Here is a 26,393-nt window from a genome sequence, read left to right as displayed (position 1 = left end):
GTGTCCAAAATAGCCACAGGCTCTCCTTAAAGGCTAAGGACTCGTTAAACTTAACTGAATCCCACTAAAGCACGTGAGACTAATATGGACGTACCGCTATAGCATAGAAACATAGAATACAAGGTGAAAACCTGATAGTGTTAGGGCAAGGCCAACTCATAAGCTACCTCTTCTTCTTGTCTCAATATCTCAGAATAGCCGATGAACCTAGAGCTAAACTTACCCCTCCTTTCGAATCTCATCACGTACTTCGTGGGAGATACACATAGGAATACTCAATCTCCAACCATAAACTCCAAGGGTTGAACCCTCTGATCAGTATAACTCTTCTGCCTACTCTGGGCAGTAAGGAGCCTCTCCTGGATCATATGAACTTTATCCATCTAGTCATGCAACAAATCAGTGCCCCAAGGCCTAACCTCAAAGGTATCCAACTATCCTATTAGGGAATGGCATCTCATCCTATACAATGCCTCAAAAGGGGCAATCTCAATGCTTGAATGGTAGCTATTATTATATGTGAACTCTGCCAAAGAACATGACTAATCCCACTAACCCCCAAAAATCAATAACATAGACCCGTAAAATGTACTCCAACACCCAAATGGTCCTCTCTAACTGACCATCGGTTTGGGGGTGGAAAGTTATTGTGAGCTCGACTTGAGTACCCAACTCTCTCTATATAGACCTCTAGAAATATGAAGTAAACTAAGTACAATAGTCTGAAATCTTAGATATTGGTACCCCATGCAATCGGACCACCTCTCGGATGTAAATCTGAGCCAACCTTTGGGAAGTATAGATAGTCTGGACCGGTAAAATGTGACCCAACTTGGTCAATCAATCTGCGATGACCCAAATATAATCAAAACCTTAGGAGGTACGTGATAAACCCACTACAAAGTCCATAGCTATCCGCTTCTACTTCCACTCTGGAATAGGTAGTCGCTGGGTCAAACCACCTGGCCTCTGATATTGGAACTTAACCAGCAGTTAGCCACAAAAGCAACAATGTCCCACTTTATCCCACACCACCAAAAATGCTGTTTTAGGTCGCGATACATCTTCACCACAATGGGATGAATGGAATATTTGGAACAGTGGGCCTCCTCTAAGATGAGCTTGAGTAGATCTTCAATTCAAGGAACACAGACAAGACCCTCGATCCTCAATATGACCTTTGAATCTAAGGTCTCCTTCCTAGACTTCCTAATAAGTACCTTATCACGAACCACCCTCAGCTGTAAGTCGTCAAACTATTGTGTCTGAATCCACTCCATCAAGAAAGACCTAGCCTCTACACAAGCAAGTACCCTGCCTGGCTCAGAAATGTTACACCCCGCACTCTTGAGCTCGGAACATCTTCTTAAGTTCCTTAGACACTATCATGTGAGCCGGATAAGCTACGACACTATCAAACAACTCTAAGGAAAGAAGATTGTGATACCTCGCGAGAAGGGAGGTTGGAGATAGAGTCATAAGAATCCAGAAAGAGTTGGAGGCTAAGAAATGAGTCGTAGGACTCGATTTACCTACGTAAGACACTAAGTTAAGAGTCTTATACACTTAAGTTTCTTAAGGATATACCAATCTTACGTAGTGCGGATCACATGAGCTCTTAAAGTAAGACGAGATTACGAATCTGAGAGGAAGGGAAAAAGACGACGCGTGGCAGCCAATGGAGGAGCGACACGTGGCAGCACCTCAAGCAAGCAGGTGATGCACCTACTTAGGGTCAAGTAGGTGATGCAGCTGCTTGGGGGAGGTGGACCCCTCTGCCACATGGCAGCCCCTAATTGGCAGCATGACACGGTGGCCAATCATGGCTTGACACGTGTCATCCTTAGGGGCTGACACGTGTCACCCCTTGAGACCACCTATATAAGTTGATATGTATCCTAATTACTTCAGTTCATTAACAAATTTCCAGCAGCAACGTGAGAAAACAAACCCTAAAGCTAAGGAGAGAAACTTGCGACGTCATTGGGAGAAAAATAGGTAAGTCCCGTTTTCGTTCCGTAAATTAATTAATTAGTGTATACTACGATGATATGGAAGTATTAGTAGTACAAAATTAGGATTTGGTGCAGAAAAAAATTGGACAGAAAGCTGCCACAATGATTCACCACGTGAAAACAATTCCTAGGCGCGATTTCGGCGAGTTCTAACCAATTTCGGGAAAGGTAAGTTCTTCCCCTCTAATTTGAAGTTTATGATGTTAAATTATGGTGTGTTACACACCTTAGGAGCTGATGGAAGTTGGGTAAAAGGTTTGAAAAGTTCGGCGTTCGAAATAAATGAATTTAGAATCGCTATAGTTAAGTTGTTGTCGAAATAAGGTGTTGTGCGCGTGGGGGCAGCTGCTGGTTGTGTTGTGGCGTGTTGCAGGGTCTAACATTTATCTAAATGAGGTGTTGGAGCTTCTGGTTTCATCCATATGACCCTCCGCTTTGCAATTAAAGAATTCGCAAAAGAAAGATTAAAAAACTCTTGTTTTGGTATCTTAGTTTCAAGTGAATTGTTGGGGGTTTATATTGTGTAATTTTGGTCGTAATATGTATATGTATGGGCTTCTGTTTGCATTTTTGGTTGTATGAAGGTAATAAGGACATGGTTGGGAATTCGTATAGGGCACATTATAGGGGAGGTGCTGCCCTATTTTCATTAACATCCTAACTAGTTAAGGAACTAGTCGAGAAGGCAAGCGAAGGGATGAATGTTAAGAATACTCGTGGGTAGTCTAAGTTGCTGAAAAGTCCAAGGTTGTTAATACTTACATTACTTCCATGTTAAATAGGTTTCGAGGACAACAATGTGGACGTGATTAAGAGAAGTCCATACAAGGTATGTGAAGCGTTCTTTTGGCATGTTTTGGTATAAGTATGTCGAACTATTCTTCTTTTCTTTTGGCATGTCTTAGATAAAAGTTATGAATGATATTTACATTATATTTGGGATTCAATCCATTCGTAAAGCCCTGAGTATGAGTCGAGACTCTTGTTTATTTCTTGATATTAGAACTTCTGTAATAGCTGAGTCATTGCCTTTTAGTCTTCTATGTGATGAAAATTAGTATATGTAAAGCCTATTTCTTCTTTCCTTTGGAATCGCTTAATTTTGAGTTAAATGGTATATGATATAGGTTTAGAGGTAATTCCATTTATGAGCTCTGATTGTAACTCGTGACTTGTAGTCACTCCTAAACATCAAGAGTCTGAAAGTAGTCAAACTACTATTCTCGAGCCTGCTATATAATGAATAGTAAGTAGAGGTACTAGCTCCTCTTTTTAGAGGCTCTGAAATGATAAATGTCGTTGATTGCATGAGTTGAGTCTTTGACTAGATAAATTGTGTTTCTGATTGCATAGACTATATTTCTGATTGCATAAATTATGTGGCATTATTTTGATTCATGTTTGTGATCCCTGAAGCCCCAACTGATGTAAGCCCTAATGACATCTAAAGGGATACCTCGGATAATTACTCCCCCAGTCTTCAGGTGACGGTTCACTTGACTGTTTCATCGAGTCTTAGATAATGACTTAGTTGCATATAGTTTCTCACTACTCTACTCGTGCATACTGTAACCCATCCTTCCTCGAGTCCCATGATGGGCTGGGAACGTTATCGTGCACAGTGTTACTACTTCTTTCACCGCGTTCCGAGCCGGATGTGTATAGTTCCACGCACGAGGAGATGATGTCGTACGTGAGGTGTGATATATGTTATATGTTATGACGATACGATTCTTCACTGAGTCCCGGGCCGGCTGTAATATGATAGTATATGTGGTGAAATAAGGACGGAACACCGAGTCCCTCCTTAGAGGGCCGGGTACATATGTATATTATGATGGTACGCTATAGACGTACACCACTCCATTCACCGAGTCCCTCACTAAAGGGCCGGATACTTTATGTAGGCATGCATATGAGATTAAAACAATACATTATGACCCTGAGCCCCGTAGTGAACCGGGTATAATACGATGATATACATGATAAGATGATACTTTATATGATGGTATGATACCGTATACGATGATATGATGAAATGAAATACATTATGATACGATGATATGTGATTATGAAGTAATAATGATGACACCGAGTTCACTAGAGGGCCGGGCACAGTATATAATGGTGTATAGGATTACGTGTCCTAAGGTGCAGGTACAGTAATTTGTTAATAGTTATACTTATCCCCTGCATCCCTATTTCAGTTATGATCTCAGTTACGATGTGTTATGCTTTACATACTCAGTACATATATCGTACTGACCCCCCTTTTCTCGGGGGGCTGCGTTTCATGCCCGCAAGTACAGATGTTTATTCTAGAGATCCATCAGCATAGGAGTTCCTCTCAGCTGTGTCGGAAGTACTTCACTGTTCTGGAGCCTAAATTTTGATGCTGGTCACTTAATGTATATATTTGTACATTTAGGGGTACGGCGGGGGCCTTGTCCCGCCATATGTTGTTGTTACTATTCTTAGAGGTCTGAAAGACATATATATATATGGGTTGTTTGTGAGTTAGTTTCGATGTTGCCTATTCGATATGTTGTGAATGTTTTTGTTATTGCAGCCTTATCGGCTCGCGTGCCCTTTCATGATATGATACAAATAAAAGAGGCTACAGGTACATGAAAAAGTTTTAAACTATTGGGCTTTTTGTATATAGTATCACATCACACACAGTTCAACTTAAGTGTAGTTGATAAATATGCATAAGAGGGTCCAGGTCGGGCCCCAGTTGCGGCCTACGGGGTTGGGTTATGACAGAAGTGGTATCAGAGTAGTTCGTCCTTGGAGTGTCTACAGACCGTGTCTAGTAGAGTCTTGTTTATCGGTGTGTTGTGCACCACATCTATAGACAGGAGGCTACAGGACAGTTAGGATGTTACTTTCTTTCAGATCTAAGATCGTACGGTAGATCTATGTTATTAGGATGATCCCTCACTAATGTACCATTATGTTTGCCGCAATGCCTCCAAAGAAAGCGACAGTTGTTCAGAAGGGCAAGTCAATAGCGGATGAAACACGTCAGACTTCGGGGGTTATTAAGGCTCATGCCCAGTCTATGCCGGGAATCATGCTCTAGTCGGCGAGCTCTACTATGCCGCCACCCCTAGAGGAGCCTAGAGCAGCAGTAGCTGTAGCCCCCGAGGCCCAGTACCTAGGCCTCTAGCCCCACAGCTAGGGCCAGAAGATAGGGCAATGAGGGATGCAGTTCAATTATTGACCAGATTAATGGCAGGGCAGGTTCAAAGGCATGGGCTGGGGATAAAGAGGCGATGCAATGAGCGCCAGACCGATAAAGATTACGGTAGAGGCCAGCATAAGAAGTCTAAGTTGGCTGGTGATTCAGGGGAGCCTCAAGGCAGACAGCCTTACCAGTATAGTCGATACCCTACCCAACCAGCTTGGAGGGTGCCTCTTCAGTCCCCAAATGGAAGATTCAATAACACGGGATGTTCAGGAGTCGGTCAAAGCTCTAGGGTTTCGGGTTCACCAATAAGCAAAGGTTTGCGTCAGTCGAAGCCACCTTTGCCCCAGTGTCCTCACTGTGGCAAGACTCACTTTGGGGAATGCCGTCTTACTACAGGTGCTTGTTTCGCCTGCGGCCGTCAAGGCCAATTGGTGAGAGAGTGTCCATTCAGAAAAAAATTAAGGGATGCAGCTCAACCTATTGGATCAATTGTTGGAGTTCCTTCTTCGTTGGCTACGTGCCCTAAAAGTCAGGATATTCATACCTCAACAGGCCATGGTAGAGACCGCGGCAGCCCTTCTAGTTCTAGGAACTCGTCGAACCGCATTGATGCTTTGGCTAGTGGACAGGATCAGGAGGTGTCGTCAAATGTAGTTCCAGGTATATTATTAATCTCCTCTCAGGATGTATATGTATTAATAGACCTAGGCTTCACCTTGTTATATATGTCTCTGTTGGCTATCAGTATTGGGTGCCCTGTGTGGCTGCGATATAATACAATAGGAATATATATGATGTTGGCCCTGTGAGGCATTGTTGGCATTTTCTACGTGCAGGTGTTGAGATAGTAAGAAATACAGAGAAAACTCTGCCCAAATTTTCGTAGAAATAAAAAGAGAATGAGCTGCAGGGCTATAGTATGTCTTGAAACGTGGTTCTCGCAACAATGATGAGATTTGACTAAACAAGTATGGCTGAGCTCGAGAAATGAGTTAATTGCTGAATTAATGGCAATAGAAACTAGGAGATCGATATTGATATAGTAGAACGAAGTTGGAAAGGAGCTATAAGCCAAGGAAGATGACTTATAGAAGACTGATAGATCGGGATAAAACGATATGGCGAGGCTTCTCCTGAATTGATACATAGGGATAAACTATGACAAGTTATGGTTGAAGGAAGTAACGGTATGACTAAGACAAGAGTACGAGGGATAAAGAATTGTGATGGATATGAAGTGTTAAGAAGACAGCTACAAATTGAAAGTATAGTATGATGAAAAAGTAATAAGATAAGGCCCCTACTACCACGAAATTGATATGGTTTTAAGAAGGATTAGAAATGAGCCTTAAAGCACACGACAAAGATGCAAGCTCAGGAGGCGTAAAGAAGTATGGTGTACACGTGACTCCACTCTAATGATTAGTGGTATCCAATGGAATAAAGTTAGTATAATGACGAAGCTCGAAACATGAGTCATTAAAGTATAAGTACACTCGAGTGGGGAATGTGCACCAATTATGAGCCCTCGCTAATTACTGATTGGGATGAATGGAATGTGGCTTTGAGTGCACTACTACATTACGGATACTACTCGAGTATCAATCATTAGATGAGATTCGATTCGAGATATTCCAAATATTATAGCACCCTACGATTGTGCTAGGGTTTCCTAGAAAGGCAACCTAACGTGGGGATGATTTAACAGAAGATGTAGATATGGTGCAGCCCGTTAAATATGTTGGAATAGAATCATTCGCGTGTAAATAGCTGAAGATATACAGAGAATGACATAGGTACACCCTAAAAGGGGGAAGTGGACAAAAGAAGTACAAGCGTAAAAGAAAATCAACTGATGCTGTCGCATGTAAATGGGGACGCTTAAACGTCAAACGAGACCCCATAAGGGATGGACGTGATCATACCCAAACTAATGCACCGGATTCCGTCAAAACTCCAAAGTTAAGCGTGCTCAAATGAGAGTAGCACTGGGATGGGTGACCCCCTGGGAAGTGAGAAAGAGAACAAAACAAGTATGACAAAAAGAGATTATAAAAGCGGGTTAGTACAACGACACATATAGAACAGAGTAAGCCAAGAGCAGAAAAGATTATGACTGAAATACAATGCACCTCGTGAAAATAGCACAAGAATAGTTGTGCAACCTATGAATATTGGCATACTAAGAGCGAGGTCAAATGATTACTCGATAAAAGAAAGTCAGTAATAACAATATGATTGCCATATTTAGAATCTATTCAGGAAAAGTGTAAGATGGTTCGAGGCAGAACTATTCAGATATAATCGGTATTAAGGACAAGAGCCATAGTGGAGCCTTGACCTCGACTAAAGGAGGTAAGCCACTAATATAGCAACGCTAAGGAATTTTCTGGACTGCTCTATGTCCGTACACACGTTTATGTAAGGATTACAATATGATATATGGTAAGAAAACTGGAGAAAAGATGTGAGTAAAAGAGAAAGATAGCATACCTAAGGTATTACAAGTTGGATTAAGAGGAGTTGTACAATAGCTTAAGTTAAAAAAAGCATCAGCAGTCTGATAGCCTATCTCAGGGAATGGAAACCCCGACTCAGAGGTGGAAAGCAGTTAATATGTATTATAGTACGAGCTGACCTCGCATTCTAAGAAACTGGGAGTTCATACGGGCTATGGTATATGGGCTGACAGAATCAACCTGTTCCCCTCCAGTTAGAAAGGCATATTCAGCTGAGGGTTCTGCGAAATGACATAGTAGGGAAACAATAAGATTTCATGGAGTCCCCACATCTATTATCTCAGATAGAAAAGTTCAATTTACAGCTAACTGCTGGAAATCATTTCGAAAGGGATTGAGGAACCCAGATGAATCTTAGTATGACATTTTGCCCTTCGATTAAGGGACAGGCCCAGATGTGATCCACTAAATTATTGATGAAGTAAAGCTTATTCCGGGATAAGATATCGATTAGCAGCCTAAAGTCAGCAAGAAGGGGATACATTGATCCTTCGCAGAGCATTTTTAGAATAGATAAAGCTGCCTATGAGTGGGACCTACTGTCCGATTTGAAACAATACATTCAGTTTTCACAGATCAATGCTCCGTCAGAATGGGAACGACGCTCCCAGAATATTTCCTGTGGAAGAGGTCCATGTAACAGGGAGTTATCCTACGAGGGGCAACCTATCTCCATCCGGGATCAGCAGATTAAACGGGTTGCGAACTAAGGACATAACTTCCGTCAAGGTACTATGGAGGAATAAGAATCGTGAAGACATAAACTGGGAGGTTGAAAAGGACATGAAACACAAGTGTTCATACCTATTCCTGATGTCTACGAATATCCCCAGTCTTGGAACTCATATATTAATTACTTGGACGAAAATGTATGCCATTCCAGTAGAAAGGCATCTCCCTATGATCCGTATAAAGTCTTAAGAAAAGTTTTATTCAACATTCGGGGACGAATGTTCTAAAGGGGGGAAGGATGTTACACCCCGCACTCTTGAGCTCGGAACATCTTCTTAAGTTCCTTAGACACTATCATGTGAGCCGGATAAGCTACGACACTATCAAACAACTCTAAGGAAAGAAGATTGTGATACCTCGCGAGAAGGGAGGTTGGAGATAGAGTCATAAGAATCCAGAAAGAGTTGGAGGCTAAGAAATGAGTCGTAGGACTCGATTTACCTACGTAAGACACTAAGTTAAGAGTCTTATACACTTAAGTTTCTTAAGGATATACCAAGCTTACGTAGTGCGGATCACATGAGCTCTTAAAGTAAGACGAGATTACGAATCTGAGAGGAAGGGAAAAAGACGACGCGTGGCAGCCAATGGAGGAGCGACACATGGCAGCAGCTCAAGCAAGCAGGTGATGCACCTACTTAGGGTCAAGTAGGTGATGCAGCTGCTTGGGGGAGGTGGACCCCTCTGCCACGTGGCAGCCCCTAATTGGCAGCATGACACGATGGCCAATCATGGCTTAACACGTGTCATCCTTAGGGGATGACACGTGTCACCCCTTGGTACCACCTATATAAGTTGATATGTATCCTAATTACTTCATTTCATTAACAAATTTCCAGCAGCAACGTGAGAAAACAAACCCTAAAGCTAAGGAGAGAAACTTGCGACGGCTTTGGGAGAAAAATAGGTAAGTCTTGTTTTCGTTCCGTAAATTAATTAATTATCATATACTACGATGATATGGAAGTATTAGTAGTACAAAATTAGGATTTGGTGCAGAAAAAAATTGGACAGCAAGCTGCCACAACGATTCAGCACGTGAAAACAATTCCGAGGCGCGATTTCGGTGAGTTCTAACCAATTTTGGGAAAAGTAAGTTCTTACCCTCTAATTTGAAGTTTATGATGTTAAATTATGGTGTATTACACACCTTAGGAGCTTCTTTAAGTTGGGGAAAAACTTTGAAAAGGTCGGCGTTCGAAATAAACGAATTTAGAATCGCTATAGTTAAGTTGTTGTCGAAATAAGGTGTTGTGCGCGTGGGGGCAGCTGCTGGTTGTGTTGTGGCGTGTTGCAGGGTCTAAAAGTTCTCTAAATGAGGTGTTGGGGCTGCTGGTTTCAGCCACATGACCCTCCGCTTTGCAATTAAAGAATTCGTGAAAGAAAGATTAAAAAACTCTAGTTTTGGTATCTTAATTTCGAGTGAATTGTTGGGGGTTTATATTGTGTAATTTTGGTCGTAATATGTATATGTATGGGCTGATGTTTGCATTGTTGGTTGGATGAAGGTGCTAAGGACATGGTTGGGAATTCGTATAGGGCACATTATAGGGGAGGTGCTGCCCGATTTTCGTTAACATCCTAACTAGTTAAGGAACTAGTCGAGAAGGCGAGCGAAGGGATGAATGTTATGAATACTCGTGGATAGTCTAAGTTGCTGAAAAGTCCAAGGTTTTTAATACTTACATTACTTCCATGTTAAATAGGTTTCGAGGACAACGATGTGGACGTGATTAAGAGAAGTCCATACAAGGTATGTGAAGCGTTCTTTTGGCATGTTTTGGTATAAGTATGTCGAACTATTCTTCTTTTCTTTTGTCATGTCTTAGATAAAAGTTATGAATGATATGTACATGATATTTGGGATTCAATCAGTTCGTAAAGCCCTGAGTATGAGTCGAGACTCTTGTTTACTTCTTGATATTAGAACTTCGGTAATAGCTGAGTCATTGCCTTTTAGTCTTCTATGTGATGAAAATTAGTCTATGTAAAGACTATTTCTTCTTTTCTTTGGAATGGCTTAATTTTGAGTTAAATGGTAGATGATATATGTTTAGAGGTAATTCCATTTATGAGCTCTGATTGTAACTCGTGACTTGTAGTCACTCCTGAACATCAAGAGTCTGAAAGTAGTCAAACTACTATTCTCGAGCCTGCTATATAATGAATAGTAAGTAGAGGTACTAGCTCCTCTTTTTAGAGGCTCTGAAATGATAAATGCCGTTGATTGCATGAGTTGAGTCTTTGACTAGATAAATTGTGTTTCTGATTGCATAGACTATATTTCTGATTGCATAAATTATGTGGCATTATTTTGATGCATGTTTGTGATCCCTGAAGCCCCAACTGATGTAAGCCCTAATGACATCTAAAGGGATACCTTGGATAATTACTCCCTCAGTCTTCAGGTGACGGTTCACTTGACTGTTTCATCGAGTCTTATATAATGACTTAGTTGTATATGGTTTCTCACTACTCTACTCGTGCATACTGTAACCCATCCTTCCTCGAGTCCCATGATGGGCCGGGAACGTTATCGTGCACAGTGTTACTACTTCTTTCCCCGCGTTCCAAGCCGGATGTGTATAGTTCCACGCACGAGGAGACGATGCCATACGTGAGGTGTGGTATATGTTATATGTTATAATGATACGATTATTCACCGAGTCCCGGGCCGGCTGTAATATGATAGTATATGTGGTGAAATGAGGAAGGAATACTGAGTCCCTCCTTAGAGGGCCGGGTATATATGTATATTATGATGGTACGCTATAGACGTACACCACTCCATTCACCGAGTCCCTCACTAAAGGGCCAGATACTTTATGTAGGCATGCATATGAGATTAAAGCAATACATTATAACCCTGAGCCCCACAGTGAACCGGGTATAATACGATGATATATATGATAAGATGATACCGTATACGATGGTATGATACCGTATACGATGATATGATGAAATAAAATACATTATGATACGATGATATGTGATTATGAAGTAATGATGATGACACCGAATTCACTAGAGGGCCGGGCACAGTATATGATGGTGTATAGGATTACGTGTCCTAAGGTGCAGGTACAGTAATTTGTTAATAGTTATACTTATCCCCTGCATCCCTATTTCAGTTATGATCTCAGTTACGATGTGTTATGTATGCTTTACATACTCAGTACATATATCGTACTGACCCACCTTTTCTCGGGGGGCTGCATTTCATGCCCGCAGGTATAGATGTGTATTCTGGAGATCCATCAGCATAGGAGTTCCTCTCAGCTGTGTCGGAAGTGCTCCACTGTTCTGTAGCCTAAATTTTGATGCTGGTCACTTAATGTATATATTTGTACATTCAGGGCTACGGCGGGGGCCTTGTCCCGCCATATGTTGCTGTTACTATTCTTAGAGGTCTATAGACATATGTATATGTGGGTTGTTTGTGAGTTAGTTTCGATGTTGCCTATTAGATATGTTGTGAATGTTTTTGTTATAGCAGCCTTGTCGGCTCGCGTGCCCTTTCATGATATGATACAAATGAAAGAGGCTACATGTTCATGAAAAGGTTTTAAACTATTGGGGTTTCTGTATATAGTATCACATCACACACGGTTCAACTTAAGTGTAGTTGATAAATACGCATAAGAGGGTCCAGGTCAGACCCTAGTTGCGGCCTACGGGGTTGGGTCGTAACAAGAAATATCAAGGCGGACCATCTAGTTAGCTAAGGACTGAATGTTCAAAGCTAAAGGTCACTCCTCTACTGATAAGAATGCCAAACTCCTCATACTCACCACTTTCTGACTCAAAGCATCTGCTACTATATTTGTCTTGCCTAGGTGATATAGGATAGTTAAGTCATAGTCCTTTAGGAACTCCAACCACCTGCGCTATCTCAAATTAAGGTGTTTTTGGCTGAATATGTACTGAAGACAATGGTGGCCAGTGTAGATCTCACAATGGGCTCCATATAAGTAATGCCTCCAAATATTGAATGCGAAAACTACTGCCAGCAACTCTAAATCATGTGTGGGGTAGTTCTGCTCATGCACCTTCAACTGCCTGAAAGTATATGCAATAACTTTACCCTGCTGCATCAGAAGGAAACCCAAGCCAATATCCGAAGAATCAGAATACACTATAAATCCCTGTTCCTCGATAGAAAGAGCAAGAATCGGAGCTGAAGTCAATAAGTCTTTGAGCCTCTAGAAGCTTGCCTCACACTCATCAAACCATTGGAAAGGAATATTATTCTGAGTCAATCTGGTCAAAGATACTGTAATAGAAGAGAAACCCTCCAAAAAACATCTATAATACCCTGCCAACCCGATGAAACTACGAACCTTGATAGGAGAAGTGGGCCTAGCCCAATCATAAACTACAACTATCTCCGCTGGATCTACCATAATCCCATCCTTGGACATCACATGCCCTAGGAATTCCACAAACTCAAGACAAAATTCACAGTTAGTAAATTTGGCATATAATTGCTGATCCCGCAAGGTGTGAAATACTATCCTCAGTTACTGCTCATGTTGCCCTCTACTCTCAGAAGTATACTAGAATGTCATCAATGAATATAATAACGAAGGAGTCCAAAAAGGTTCTAAACATATGGTTCATCAAATCCATGAATTTTGTGGGGGCATTGGTCAATGCGAAGGGCATGACTAAGAACTCATAGTGCTCGTATCGAGTCCTACAAGAAGTCTTAGGAATATATGACTCCCTAATCCTCAATTAGTGATACCCTGACGTCAAGTCTATCTTAGAAAATATTGCTGCACCTTGGAGCTAGTCAAATAAGTTATCAATCTGCGGTATCGAGTACCTATTTTTGATTGTCACCTTATTCAGCTACTTATAATCAATACACACACGCAAGGTAGCATCCTTCCTTTTCAAGAATAGAACAGGAGCCCCCTAGAGAGACACACTGGGCCTGATAAATCTCTTACTCAAGAGATCTTGGAGCTGCACTTTAAGCTCTCCTAGCTCAACTAGAGTCATCTGATACTGTGGAATAGAGACTAGTTGTGTACTCAGGTCAACATCAATACCAAAATCAATATCATGCTCAGGAGGAAGACTAGGTAGATCAGTGGGAAATACCTTAAGAAACTCTCAGACCACCACAACAAAATTAATAGAAAGAGTGTTAGCACTAGTGTCACGAACATAAGCAAGACATGATAGACACCCCTTTCCCACTAACCGCTGAGCCCTAAGGAAGGATATCACATTACATGGTACATGAGTAACTACACCTACCCATACGATCAGAGGGATACCAGGCATACACAAGGTGACAAGCTTGGATAAGTAATCCAAAACTGCATGATGATTAAACAACCAATCCATGCCCAGAATCAAGTCAAAGTCTACCATATCTAGCACAATCAGGTCTACTCTAGTATCATACCCCATGATGGTTACCACACATGATTGATACATTCGATCTACTACTAAAGAATCACCTATGGGGGTAGCTACATGCATAGGAACAACTAATGACCTACATATAACATCCTATCGAGTAGCATAACGAGAAGACAAAAATAATTATATAGATCTAGATCAAATAAAGCATAGGTAGGCTGATGAGAGATGGGGATCATACTCGTAATGATAACATCTAGTGTCTCTAACTCTGGCCCACCCAGAAAAATATACATATGATTGTGTCCACCTCTACCACCTATATGATTTGCGTAGGACCGTCCCTAGTACTCTGAAAATCACCTCTTTCACCTTGTACACCCTTTTTGGGCAGCTGAACTGAGGCCCTGAGAGCCTAACCCTGCTGACTCTGGCTTCTCCGATGGATAATAGTAGAACACTCCCTGGCAAAGTGTCATATCACACCACACTCAAAGAACTCCCCCTGAATGAACCTTCTTGTGATGTCCCAACTGAACTTGAATAGCCACCACAGCCTGAATACCCAAAAGTCTGACCCCAGGAAGACTGACCGAAGTCTAGCTGCCCTGACCACTCGCACCCGCTAACCCACTATCGGTAAGCTGTAAGACAGCCTGAACCAGTCTACTAGGTGGATATTGCTATGGATGGCCTCTAGCAAAAAAAACCCTAACTTCTCACTACCTCCATAGTCCTCACGAAGAATAGCCTCAATAGTGCAGGCATGATCAACTATCTATAAGAACGAACAACACAATGTAACCTTTTTCACTGTAGCCAATCTCAAAGGAAGGAACAGACAACCCTCTAATATATAGGCGTACCCTCTCCTTCTCTGTCGGTAAAATTATGGTAGCATGCTTGGATAGCTCATAAAACCGAGACTCATACTCTAGATTGTCATTAAACCCTGTACCACTGCTGTGAACTCATCTCTCAGCCTCTTCCTCAAATAGTGGGGTACATAATTCTCCAAGAAAGACTCAAAGAACTGAGTCTATGACATCGATGCTGATCTAGCGAGTCTACAACTAGGGTAAGATCTCTATCACTGGATCGCTGATCCATCCAGCTTAAAAGTAGTGTAATCAGTCTCGTGGGACTCCACAAATCCGAGGTTATACAACCTCTCCTGAAAACTAAATAGAAACTCGTGGTCATTATTACCGCGACACCTAAGAACCTAAGAGGGGACAATCTAATAAACCTCCCCAACATATTCTACTCCTCCACCATCATAAATGGTCTTTCTTCCATGTGCAGAACAGATGTGGGGATACACTGAATCACTAGGCAGGGAGCTGTAGTAGTAACTTGTAGAACTATTACCGGAACATACTATGCCCCTGCCTGCCTTAAAGTTTAGGCCTCCTCTCGGACATGAGGTCCAATTGAAGTGCTAGGTATTGTCCCTGCTTGGTACATACCCTCTATGAAGCTGAGGATCTGGGTCAAAGTATCCTGTAAACCTAGTGTAGCCACGAATCTGGGTGGAGGATGGGCTAGATCCTCCTTTATCGGTTGATTCTCAAACTACTCAACCTCAATATCTGGCTCGGGTACTAGTTCTGTAGCCTTAGCTCTTCTCCAGCCTCTGTGTCGACCATACCCCAAGATGGGGCTCTATCTATAGGCGTAGGGGGTCCTCATCCACCCCGAGTAGATATCATCCTCGCCATTTGAGAAAGAGTGAAACAAATAGGATGTAGAGGTGTTCATCATCATTAACACATGATCAAAAACAAGAATAGTGAATTAATTCTTAACAATGTCCTATAACTCTCAAAGATTGGATATGGATGTCATCACACTGATCTGCAAGACTTTATTAAATAATTGCTCCTATAAAGGTGAAATCGGTGAACCTAAGATTTGATACCACTCTCTCGCGACCCAAATCCGGGCCATGATGGTGCCTACTATAACCCTGGAGTAGGCAATCCAAACCAAGTCAAGCGGAAGTCAAACCTAAATCTAATTAAGTAATTAATAACATGAGAAGGAGGAAGCAAGAAGAATATGAAAACAGAATAGTCGGGGAAGGGTATAGATATATAATGTGATACAAAATGATACAAAATATACAAAATGCTTGATAGTGACCAAAAATGACGAACTAACACTAGACCAACCCCAGACCTGATGTCACTTGTACATAAGCGGCTAAGTACAAAAGATGACAATATATATATACAATACAGAAGTGACTATCCCAAAATACAAAGTAGTAGTCAGTACAAAAGAAGGAAAGCAACAAGCCTCTAAACGCCAGGAGTTCACCACAATGCAAATCTGGTATAGCTACAAATGATCAAGCACGCACTAGGGCTGGCTCGATCTGGGAGCTTTGTCAAAAAGATATAGAAGTGTTGTATGAGTACCAAAATATGGGTTACTCAGTAGGCATCATAGGGTGACCGATCTCAGAAAGAACAAATATATAATAAATAGTATGATGATACTATTAATAACAAGAGAGAAGTATAAAACTATAGTTACAGAGAAAGAGGGTACATGAAGAATCATACGGTAGTCAAGTAAGTCCAACCAATCAGGTAATCACATAAATAATCTCAATCCACAAAATATCGGAGGAATGCATGAATATAAAGTAGTAGATATGTATCAATATCCCCCAAAATTAGCATAGAGTGCTTGAACAACCCTCGAGGTCATCAATATCAAAGTGATAACCATAAGATGTATCAACGGGCCATCCAGAATTCACACCTCGAGCTTATCAACGGTGAGTATAAAAGGTGTAGCCCAAAATAAATAAAAGGACCGCCCAGAATCATACCTCGAGCTTATCAACCATGAATTGCCATAAAAAGGATATCGTATTTCCTTAAATTCCTCATATTTATTCATCAACCAAAAGTCTTATTCTCATCTTTTACTTTTTCTTTTAAAAAGGTTTTCAACACCGGCGAGTTAAATAAGACAAGTATCATGTCATAAATCAAATATCACTCAAGCTGAGAAAAATCCTGTCAAAGGCACCATATCACTAACCTGAATCTCTGATGTACTGAAAGCACGGTCTCGGACCCAACAATTCAATATCATAAGCAAATAAGGCATAAGAATAAGCCAAAATCACAAAGAAGGGCCAACCCTTAGTCAACAAGCGGCATCCTAGGTTTGAATTATATAGGAGAAAGTTCTAAGGATTCTAAGTGATACAAACAAGCCAAGTTAGCACCTACACTAAGGTTCCAATGGCTAGAATCCTAAACTAGATACTAGTAATGATCATTAACTCCAAAAATTCTCAATAGGATATCAAAACCAATCATCAACCTAATCACATATTACCACCCAAAATATATTAATTCCAATCATGCAAAGTCTAATAAGAGAAAGCCATAACCTACCTCAAAGTCGAAACCACACATGAATCGCTAAACCTAAGATTTTCCTTATTTGGCCACCTCCGAACGATGTCACTTTATCAACAATGGAATTACACCATCAATACAGTTTTTATGATATTAAAATTATCAAATTAAGAGATGGGCCAAGTTTTAGAGTAAAAATTGAGAATTATGGGCCCCCCTTCGTAACTTACAAAATTTACTCTAAGAATAGGCCTTGAATGCTAAGCCTAGATTGTACTCCAAAAAGAAACACAATGTATACAACCAAACGACTATAACAACAACATACACCAAAGTCTTCAACATAGAATAAGAACCACAAACACTTTAGGAAAAAAGGGCAGTTTATCTCAAAAGAAGCCTTTGCTTCTAATTATGAAAACACTAATGAATTCTCCGTAAAAATCCATGAATTAGCCTTTTAAATCACCCAAATTACCCAAATATAGAGAGAAAAATTGAGATTGGAAGTTAGGACTCAAATCTGAAAAAAGGACCAAAAATTGGCCTTTAATGTCACTTAAGCAAACCCCCATTGTTCGCTTAAGTGACTATCTCAAGGAGGCGGGCATCGCTTTAGCGACCCCTAGCCCCAGGTGCTTGGTCTCTTTAGCGACCTATTGAACACTTTACTGACACTCGCTTTAGCAACCAAGAGTTCCTCTAGAGACTGCACCAGATCCCTGTTGGTGCAAAATGAACTTGGCATTGCAAAATTCTCCGACGTGGTGTTCAGAATTTGTTAGGAACCCTATGCATACAAACAATATATGCTACCCAATTGGAAATGGAATTCCAGACTCAACAGAATCAATGGATTACCCAATGGAGCTCGAGAGACCTCAAGCGTAATATACACTACCATCGAATAGTCGTTTGTATAAAATGTTGACCAATGTCAAAGATTTTCAAAGGAAAACACATAACTCACACAAACTGCCTAAACCTCATTTTGAGCATCTAGGCAACCAAAACAAAAGTTGTTCTAGACCAAAATTGGTGTCGTGGAACTAATCAAACTGACAGAATTTTCATCCGAGCGCGTTTACTCAAAATGTTGACCATATACAAACTTTGCCAAAACTTTAGAGTTTAAACGACAAATCACAAAAACTCAAAACAAAGATTTCAAAACCTAGACCAGTATTCCTCCTAGACTAAAATAGATCTTTTAGAGCTGATGGAACCATCACAACTCTCATACGACACCTGAATCCCATATGTTGACTAAAGTCAACTCTTTCAACCCTTGAGCCTCAAAAAATACTGAACCACCTCAAAACTCAACCGAACACCTTGGGAAGCATTCCACCCATCCTAAAATCACATATGAACTATAAAGAAGCTACAGAAAGAGGTAAAATGGTAGAAATATATAAAAGTATGAAAATAACCTTGAAGGTCATTACAAGAAGTGTGACATTCCCAAGACGGTATTTTGAATAAGGTATGACCATTTTGAGTTTTTCGATATGTAATTCGGGTTGACTAATGCTCCTACTATTTTCAGACTTGATGAATCAGGTTTTCAAACCTAACCTAGACATGTTTGTGGAAGTCGTTATTGAGGATATATTGATATATTCCCAAAGAAGAAGAGTATATGAGTTAGTTGAGAATTGTGTTGCAAACTTTAAGGAACAAGCAACTATTTGCCAAGTTTAGTAAATGTGAATTTTGATTGAGGTCCATGGCATTTCTTGGTCACATCATTTCTGGTGATGGTATCATGGTTGATCCAAAAAAATAGAAGCGGTGAAGAATTAGCCTAGACCATTATCTCCTTCGAATATTTGTAGCATATTGGGCTTTTCCGGGTATTATATAAAGTTTGTAGAAGATTTTCATCTATGGCATAGCCTTAGACTAAGTTTACCGTAAAGACAGATAAGTTCTAATGGTCGGATGAGTGTGAAACAAGGTTTCAAACATTGAAGGATTGTCTTATGTCGACTCCTATTTTGATATTGTGTAATGGTTCGGATGGATTTATTGTATATTATGATGCCTCATAAGTTGGATTGGATTGTGTTTTGATGAAACATGGCAAGGTCATAGCATATGCCTCCTGAGAAATTAACAGTGCATGAACGAAACTATCCAACTCATGATCTTGAAGTAAACTAGTTGTTTTTGCTTTGAAAATTTAGTGTCACTATCTTTATGAGGTGCAAGTTGATATATTTACCGACCAAAAAAGCTTGCAATATGTGTTTACCCAAAAGGGACTTGAACCTTAGGCAAAGAAGGTGGCTAGAACTATTAAAGGATTATGATATGAGTTTATTATACCATCCTGGTAAAGCAAATGTTGTTCCCGATGCTCTTAGTTTATTATTCATGAATAGTATTGCTCATGTTGAAGATGAAAAGAAGGATTTGGCTAAAGATATACGCCGATTAGTCGGCTTGGGGGTAAGATTGGCTCTAATGAGGGTGGTATTCTTATCAAAATAATTCTGAATCATCAATGTTAGCGGATGTAAAGGCAAAGCAAGATATATATCCAATCTTATTTGAGTTGAAGAAATTGGTGGTTGATAAAAAGATTGAGGTTTTCTCACAAGGGGGAGATGGAGTACTTCGTTACCAAGGTCTGTTATGTATTCCAAAGTTTGATGGCCTAAGAGAAATGATATTTAGTGAAGTCCATGGCTCTCGATATTCTATACATTTGGGATCCACCAAAATGTATAGAGATTTTAGGGAAGTGTATTGGTGGAATTGTATGAAGACGTATATAGCAAAGTTTGTGAGAGAATGTCCAAATTGCCAATAAGTGAAAGTTGAACATCAAAGATCGGGAGGTATAGCCCAAGATAATAAAATTGCTACTTGAAAGTGAGAGAATGTGAACATGGACTTCATTATGGGCTTGCCTCGTACCAGAAAACAACATGATTCAATTTGGGTAGTAGTGGATAGAGTGACCAAGTTATGCAAAGACGTATATTTAGGAATTGGTAAATATAACTGGTGTCCTATTGTCCATCATTTCAGGTCGTTGTCTCAATTCACTTCTCACTTTTGTAAATACTTTCAAAAGTCTCTTGGTACCAAAGTTCAGCTAAGTACTGCATTTCACACTCAACCCAATGGACAAGACGAGAGAACGATCCAAACATTAAAAGACATGTTGAGGACTTGTGTGCTTGTTTTCAAAGAAAATTGGGATGATCACCTAGTTTTAGTCAAATTTGAATATAATAATAATCACCATTCGAGCATCGAGATGGCACCATTTAAAGCCTTGTATGGAAGAAGGTGTTGATCACCTATTAGATGGTTTGAAGTAGGAGAGGGTGCCTTGACTGGGCCCGAGTTAGTTTTTGAGACCTTGAAAAAGGTCAAACATATTCAAGAGAGATTAAGAACTGCCCAAAGTCATCAACAATCCTAATCAGAAGTTAGAAAGAGAGAACTTGAATACGATGTGCAAGATCGGATTTACTTGAAGATATCGCCCATAAAAGGGGTAATGTATTTCAGAAAGAAGTGGAAGCTTAGTCTCTGTCATGTAGGCCTATATAGGATCCAAGGCATATTGGTAAGGTAGGCTATGAACTTGATTTTCCATTAGAGTTAGCATCAATTCATCCGGTATTCCATATCTCAATGTTGAAAAAATATGTTGGTAATCCCAATGCCATTCTACTTTTGGATAGTGTGAGTTTTGAAGTAAACTTGACTTATGAGGAGGTTCCGATTAAAATTTTGGACCATAAAGTAAAATGGTTATGAAAAAGGAAATTGAATCCGTTAAAGTCTTGTGGATGGACCAAGAAGTTAAAAGTGCTACATCAAAGTCCTCTTGTATTTAGTTATTTATGCTCAAATCCTCCGAACTCATATATTCCAACCTCTATATGTCTTATTACATGCATGCATACTCATGAACCCTGTTTTTAAATGATGATTAAATTGCATTTATTGCATTCATGGTGGGTTGTTAGCTATACACTCGACTCTACTCAATCTAGTTCTACCTCATTCCAGGAAGAATGTTTCCAGGGGGTATGTAATGTAATATTATGGGTGTTTGAAGATTGGAGTATGATACAATAAGGTAAAATATTGCAAATATGGCCTCGGTGGATTTTTAGGTCATGTATCTTGAAAAATAAAATATTCAAAAAATTTAACTTTCTAGAAGAGTGCCCAACCACTCCGCATCTAGGAGATAGTACAGCACCGTTCAAATTCATCCTTATTCAAAATCTGGCAAAAATTCTCATTTGCTCAAAATTGACTTGTCATGGACCCTCTCCGCGTCATGGACCTAGGTATGTTTTTCCGTTCGATTTTAATTTTTAAGTAGGGACACTTTGGACTTTTTCCTATCTATTAGTTAATGAAGCTTGACATTTTTGGGATTAAATCTCACACTATTAACTATCCAAAAATCCTTAGTCTCCTCATTCTTTCACAATTCAGCAATTACAAAAATTGGTTTCTCTACAAAGGCTCTCAAATCTCCATTGAAACCAAGCATCCAATCCTCTCAAGTTCTTCATCAAAATTCAAAATTTCTTCAAGTTTCTTGTAACTTCTTATCCAAGGTATGTGGGTATTCATCCGTGGGTCCCTTTCACCCATGGAGCCCAATCAATTCTCAATTTTTTCAATCAATTCATAGTTTGTATTTTATGGGTTCAGTGATCTCAATTTCAATTACATGAATTATGATTTAAATTATGATTATTAACCTGTCTCAACATGAATTAATGATTATTGCATAGAATTGAAGAGTTTACTATAAATTTTCTATATTACTCTTTACGGTTCTTGACATGGATGATGGGTCAAGTTGATATTATTTTCATGAATTTGCATTGGGACTTCTCAATTATGATTTATCTTATCATTATTGATCTATTTAAGCATAATTCACATCACATTGCATGATCTCAAGTTTATTTTGATTGACTCATGCTATATGATATTTTAAGTATGTTTTTAAGGAATTATGATCATGAATTTCAAAGGATATCAATGAATGTTAGAATAATTATCAAGATTTATGAATAACTTATGAAAGGTTATGAATAATGTTTTAATGATGTTTTAACCAAGTTTATTGAAAAGGATGACTTAAGAACCTAATGATAGGGTTACTTAAGATCTTTAACGTGACTTAAGACCCTAGGATACTCCTTATTAAATAAGATTCGTAATGATGGAAAACATGAAAAGCCTACACCCATGTTACATAAACTGCATGATAATGAGCTATTCTTATTAACAAGTTTTATGAGTTAGATTGGTACCTTTTGATTGTCTTACCACATGATAAGTTTATGATTTCAAGACAAGTATGAACTATGATTTATGACAAGTATGATTTATGATGTTGATATGTATTCCATGGGATATTGACTTAACACCAAGAGGACTTTGAGGTGGGACTCCACCCAAGGGGTCCTTAGTAGCAATCTCTAGTTCCTTAACTACGTTGCCACCATAGAACTATTATCAATATGTCCTAACTAGTGGATCCACATATAGCACATGTTCATGATTACCCACTTAGCGGGGTAGAGTCTATCTATGGGGAGACACCGGGATTCCATGTTATAGCTTGCATGATCTTATTGTCTGTTACAGTTATATGCCACATATGTATGGTCCCTTATGAAGATATAATTGACTAATCCTAGCATTTACTTTTACGTGATACTCTTATGATTTATTGTGCATTGACCCTTCTCATGTCTACTTATGATTTTTACTACCTCTTTTATCATGCAATTTGAAATGGTCATTTGCACAACATGATTTTATTATGAACTACGTTGCCTACATACTTAGTACATTCAAACGTACTAGCGCATACTTCATTGCTTACATTATATCACAATGTAGTAACGGATGCTCCATCCTATTCTCGTGGCTAGTTGGTGCATTATCGAAGATTGTGTGGTGAGTGATCATGCATCGAGGGCAAGCTAAGTCTATCTTTTCTTCTCTTTCTATTCTTAGACTATGATGATACATTGAGACTATTCCACATTATGTCATTACTTTTCTTTGAGGGTGAGCTAGGAACATGTCCTAGTCCCCGCCTATATTAGTTCATGTAAAGGCATTTTGGATGTGTATGGAATCCATGTTGTCTTACTTCATTCTCTATATGTTATGTTCTTGGATTTCTTATGAGTTTCCGCTTAATTGTTACCTTATGTATGCTTATGATATGCTAAGAGGCTTGGTTGGAGTTTCTTCAAAAATTCTAATCGTCGTGTCACACCTGTGTCCTAGTTTGGGTCGTGACTATTATTAAGTTGATAAACATTTTTAAAACTATTTTTTTTAAATGTAATATAAAGAAAAACATTAAAAAAAATGGAACCGGAATCCGAATCTTACCGACACAGTTCCTCACCTTTATATATCGGACCTGGACGGAACCAACGAAAAGTTCTATTGGACCCGATTCCGACAAAAAAATTGGTCTTCATGGACCCGGTTCCAGCAACAGAACCAGTGTTCGTGGACCTGGCTCTGTTCCTATTCCAGGGAAAGCCAGTCCGGTGGTCCCAGACCCGGTTCGTTTCCAGCTACCCTTAGACCCAATGTCCATTTAACAGAACATGAATAAGGTTAGAAAATATGTGGATGGTGTAAGCACGTTATCCATTTCCACACAACACTTTTGATACTTTGGTCATGTGTGGCCGGGAACCCCCACTTTAAGAAGCACAAAAATTAAATGAAAAAGTGTCCTTTTTGAACCAGGAAATATGGCTAATCTTTACATATGTTGCTGCTTTGCCAATTCATCAATTACTCCAAAAATTTCACAATTTAATACGATAAATTTTAACAAGGGAAATGGTCCATTGAGTGTCCAGAGATTTATAGCTTCCGCTGCAAAGTCCGGAGGCTTTTCACTCAAATCAGTGAGTCGCTAATTTTCTTCTCTTCACTTAAGTTCTAATCACTTGTTCACTTAAATAGTTAATTTTAATAGCACACTGAATTTTGATGATTAGAGGTAAGATATATGTGGTGACCACAATATATGTACAACAACATCAACAATCCAGTGAAATCCCACAACGTGGGGTCTGGGGAGGGTAAAGTGTACGCAGACCTTACTTCTATCAAGGTAGAACGGCTGTTTCCGGGAGACCCTCGGCTCAATATATGTACGTTAATATATTATAAAAGTCTACCTTGAGTATATATATGGATGCGTAAATTAGTAGTTTTTATTTTGTTCCTAGACGAGTTCATATAGTTAGTTGCAAAATACTTTTGTTGGAGTCATTCAATGTTTTAGATCTATCTATATTAATTATGAATATTTTAGATTGTGAATAGGTGCGAGGGATGTGGAGGTCAAGGTGCAATAGAGTGTCCCGGATGTAAGGTACGTGCTCGTATCTAATTAACAGTAACAGATTTGGCTAAGCCTCTGGCAAGTTAAAATTATTTTTTTAATTAAAAAAAGTACTTATTTTTATAAATTAAAAGTGTTTGATCAAGCTTTTTATTTTTATTTTTATTATTATTATTATTATTATTTTAAAAAATGCTTTTGAGTGTTTTTCAAAAATTGAGAAAAGTAATTTTCTCGAGAAGTGCTTATGACATCTTGAATACTAATTGTTGTTTAATATTGACAATAGTTATTTTCAAATTGGTAAGACAAATACAAATTATTATTCTTTAAAAGTAGTATTTTTTTTTCAAGAAAAATACTTTTGACAAAAACACTTTTCAAAATAAACAAATTTTATTTTGAAAAGTTGGCCAAATATATCATACATTACAATAAAATAAAAAATTGGAATTAACTACGTGCTTTGTCGTTAATCTATCGATTTTTTATAATGTATCACTAATTAAAATTACTAATAATTTTCTGTTATTCAACTATGAATTTGTGTCGTTTTTGTTTTTTCTTTTAGTAGTTATAAATCCTTTGCATTACATTGGTAAAATGATGAAAGAAAGAAAGGCAAACAACAGCAAAAGAAAAAAAGAACTCTTAAATCAAGTCTTAATTATAAGAGCTAAAAGAAGGCCTAAATCATTCATTAATTCTCTTTGTTTCTGTCTTGCTCCAGGGAACAGGAAAGAATAAGAAGAATGGGAACATTTTTGAAAGATGGAAGTAAGTTTTTCCTTTCAAAAATGGAAAAAAAAAATATTGTTCCTTTCCAAAATGGAAAAGAAAAATATTGTTGCAAATTTTGTTGAACTTAAAAACTTAAACATGCATAAACTTTGCAGGTGTTTTGATTGCCAAGGGTTTGGGTTGAAGAGTTGTCCAGTTTGTGGAAAAGGAGGACTGACTCCAGAACAACGTGGTGAAAGATAATAGGCATGGATACAATTTCTTAATATCTCTCTCTTTTATGTTTCTGATACGATAAGCCATTATAATGAGGAAAAAACACGTTCCTCCCCGTCTTTCAAGTGCCACACATATGTATCAATAGTGCGACTTCAATGTCATAAGATTAATTATTTATATTTGATACCAAACAAATTTTACTATGGCTGTGCAAAAAATTGATTAAACAGAATATAAGTAGGATAATTCCATTAACATGAAAAATCATCTGCGCCAATAAAATCTCAGGCATTTATCGGATGTATAATACATTTTATTATGAATTTATGATACTCCAATACACTTGACAGAATTATCCTCTTGAAAGAGTTTGCAATCCACATTGGCTGAGCAACAGTTCACGCATACTGGACTAATTTTCTCATCGTCAGATGATGGGCAAGTCATATAGGCTACTTCACTCACGTGTACAAGCCTGCGCATCAGCATACCTCTCCTTGCTAATTCCCATCAGGATCATTCCTATCATGCACCAAAAAAATGCATTAAAAAGGGTATACTATTTGACGCCATGATTCGGTTAACCAAATCTGCACAATCCACTATTATTAAACAAAAACAACAACAGGAGACTATATGACCCTCAATATGTCGTAAAAATCAGTTTTACCTGTTAGAGTACCTAAAAAATTTGTACTTCAATATTGATGAATTCCAAAATGGTTTTTTTTCTTTTTGGATTGAAATCACTTGCTTATCTGAAATGAGCTACTAAGTTAGAGTATAGGCGCGGAGGCTGGGAGTTCCTTTCTCAGTTATGCGGGAAAGAGCGAA

The 26,393-nt window shown here is 39.0% G+C and overlaps 1 protein-coding gene across 1 annotated transcript; it reads left to right on the top strand.

Annotated features, from left to right (window-relative positions):
* The first annotated feature begins 23,874 nt into the window (after positions 1-23,874).
* On the top strand, positions 23,875-25,762 carry LOC129902944 (protein PHOTOSYSTEM I ASSEMBLY 2, chloroplastic). Its single transcript, XM_055978391.1, has 4 exons — positions 23,875-24,156; positions 24,570-24,629; positions 25,330-25,376; positions 25,496-25,762. The coding sequence occupies exons 1-4, from the start codon at positions 23,998-24,000 to the stop codon at positions 25,581-25,583; spliced, it is 354 nt and encodes a 117-aa protein (XP_055834366.1). The 5' UTR covers positions 23,875-23,997; the 3' UTR covers positions 25,584-25,762.
* Positions 25,763-26,393: the final 631 nt, after the last annotated feature.

Source organism: Solanum dulcamara, chromosome 9 (genome assembly GCF_947179165.1).
Source record: "Solanum dulcamara chromosome 9, daSolDulc1.2, whole genome shotgun sequence".
NCBI lineage: Eukaryota > Viridiplantae > Streptophyta > Magnoliopsida > Solanales > Solanaceae > Solanum > Solanum dulcamara.
The sequence above is the reverse complement of the archived record's forward strand: the minus strand, read 5'-3'. Positions and strand labels throughout refer to the sequence as shown.

Excerpts from the sequence above, each read along its gene's own strand:
- LOC129902944 (XM_055978391.1), top strand. The coding sequence starts at position 23,998 with ATGGCTAATCTTTACATATGTTGCTGCTTTGCCAATTCATCAATTACT. Across the intron at positions 24,630-25,329 it reads TAGAGTGTCCCGGATGTAAG|GGAACAGGAAAGAATAAGAA; the intron begins GTACGTGCTCGT and ends GTCTTGCTCCAG. Across the intron at positions 25,377-25,495 it reads AACATTTTTGAAAGATGGAA|GTGTTTTGATTGCCAAGGGT; the intron begins GTAAGTTTTTCC and ends TAAACTTTGCAG.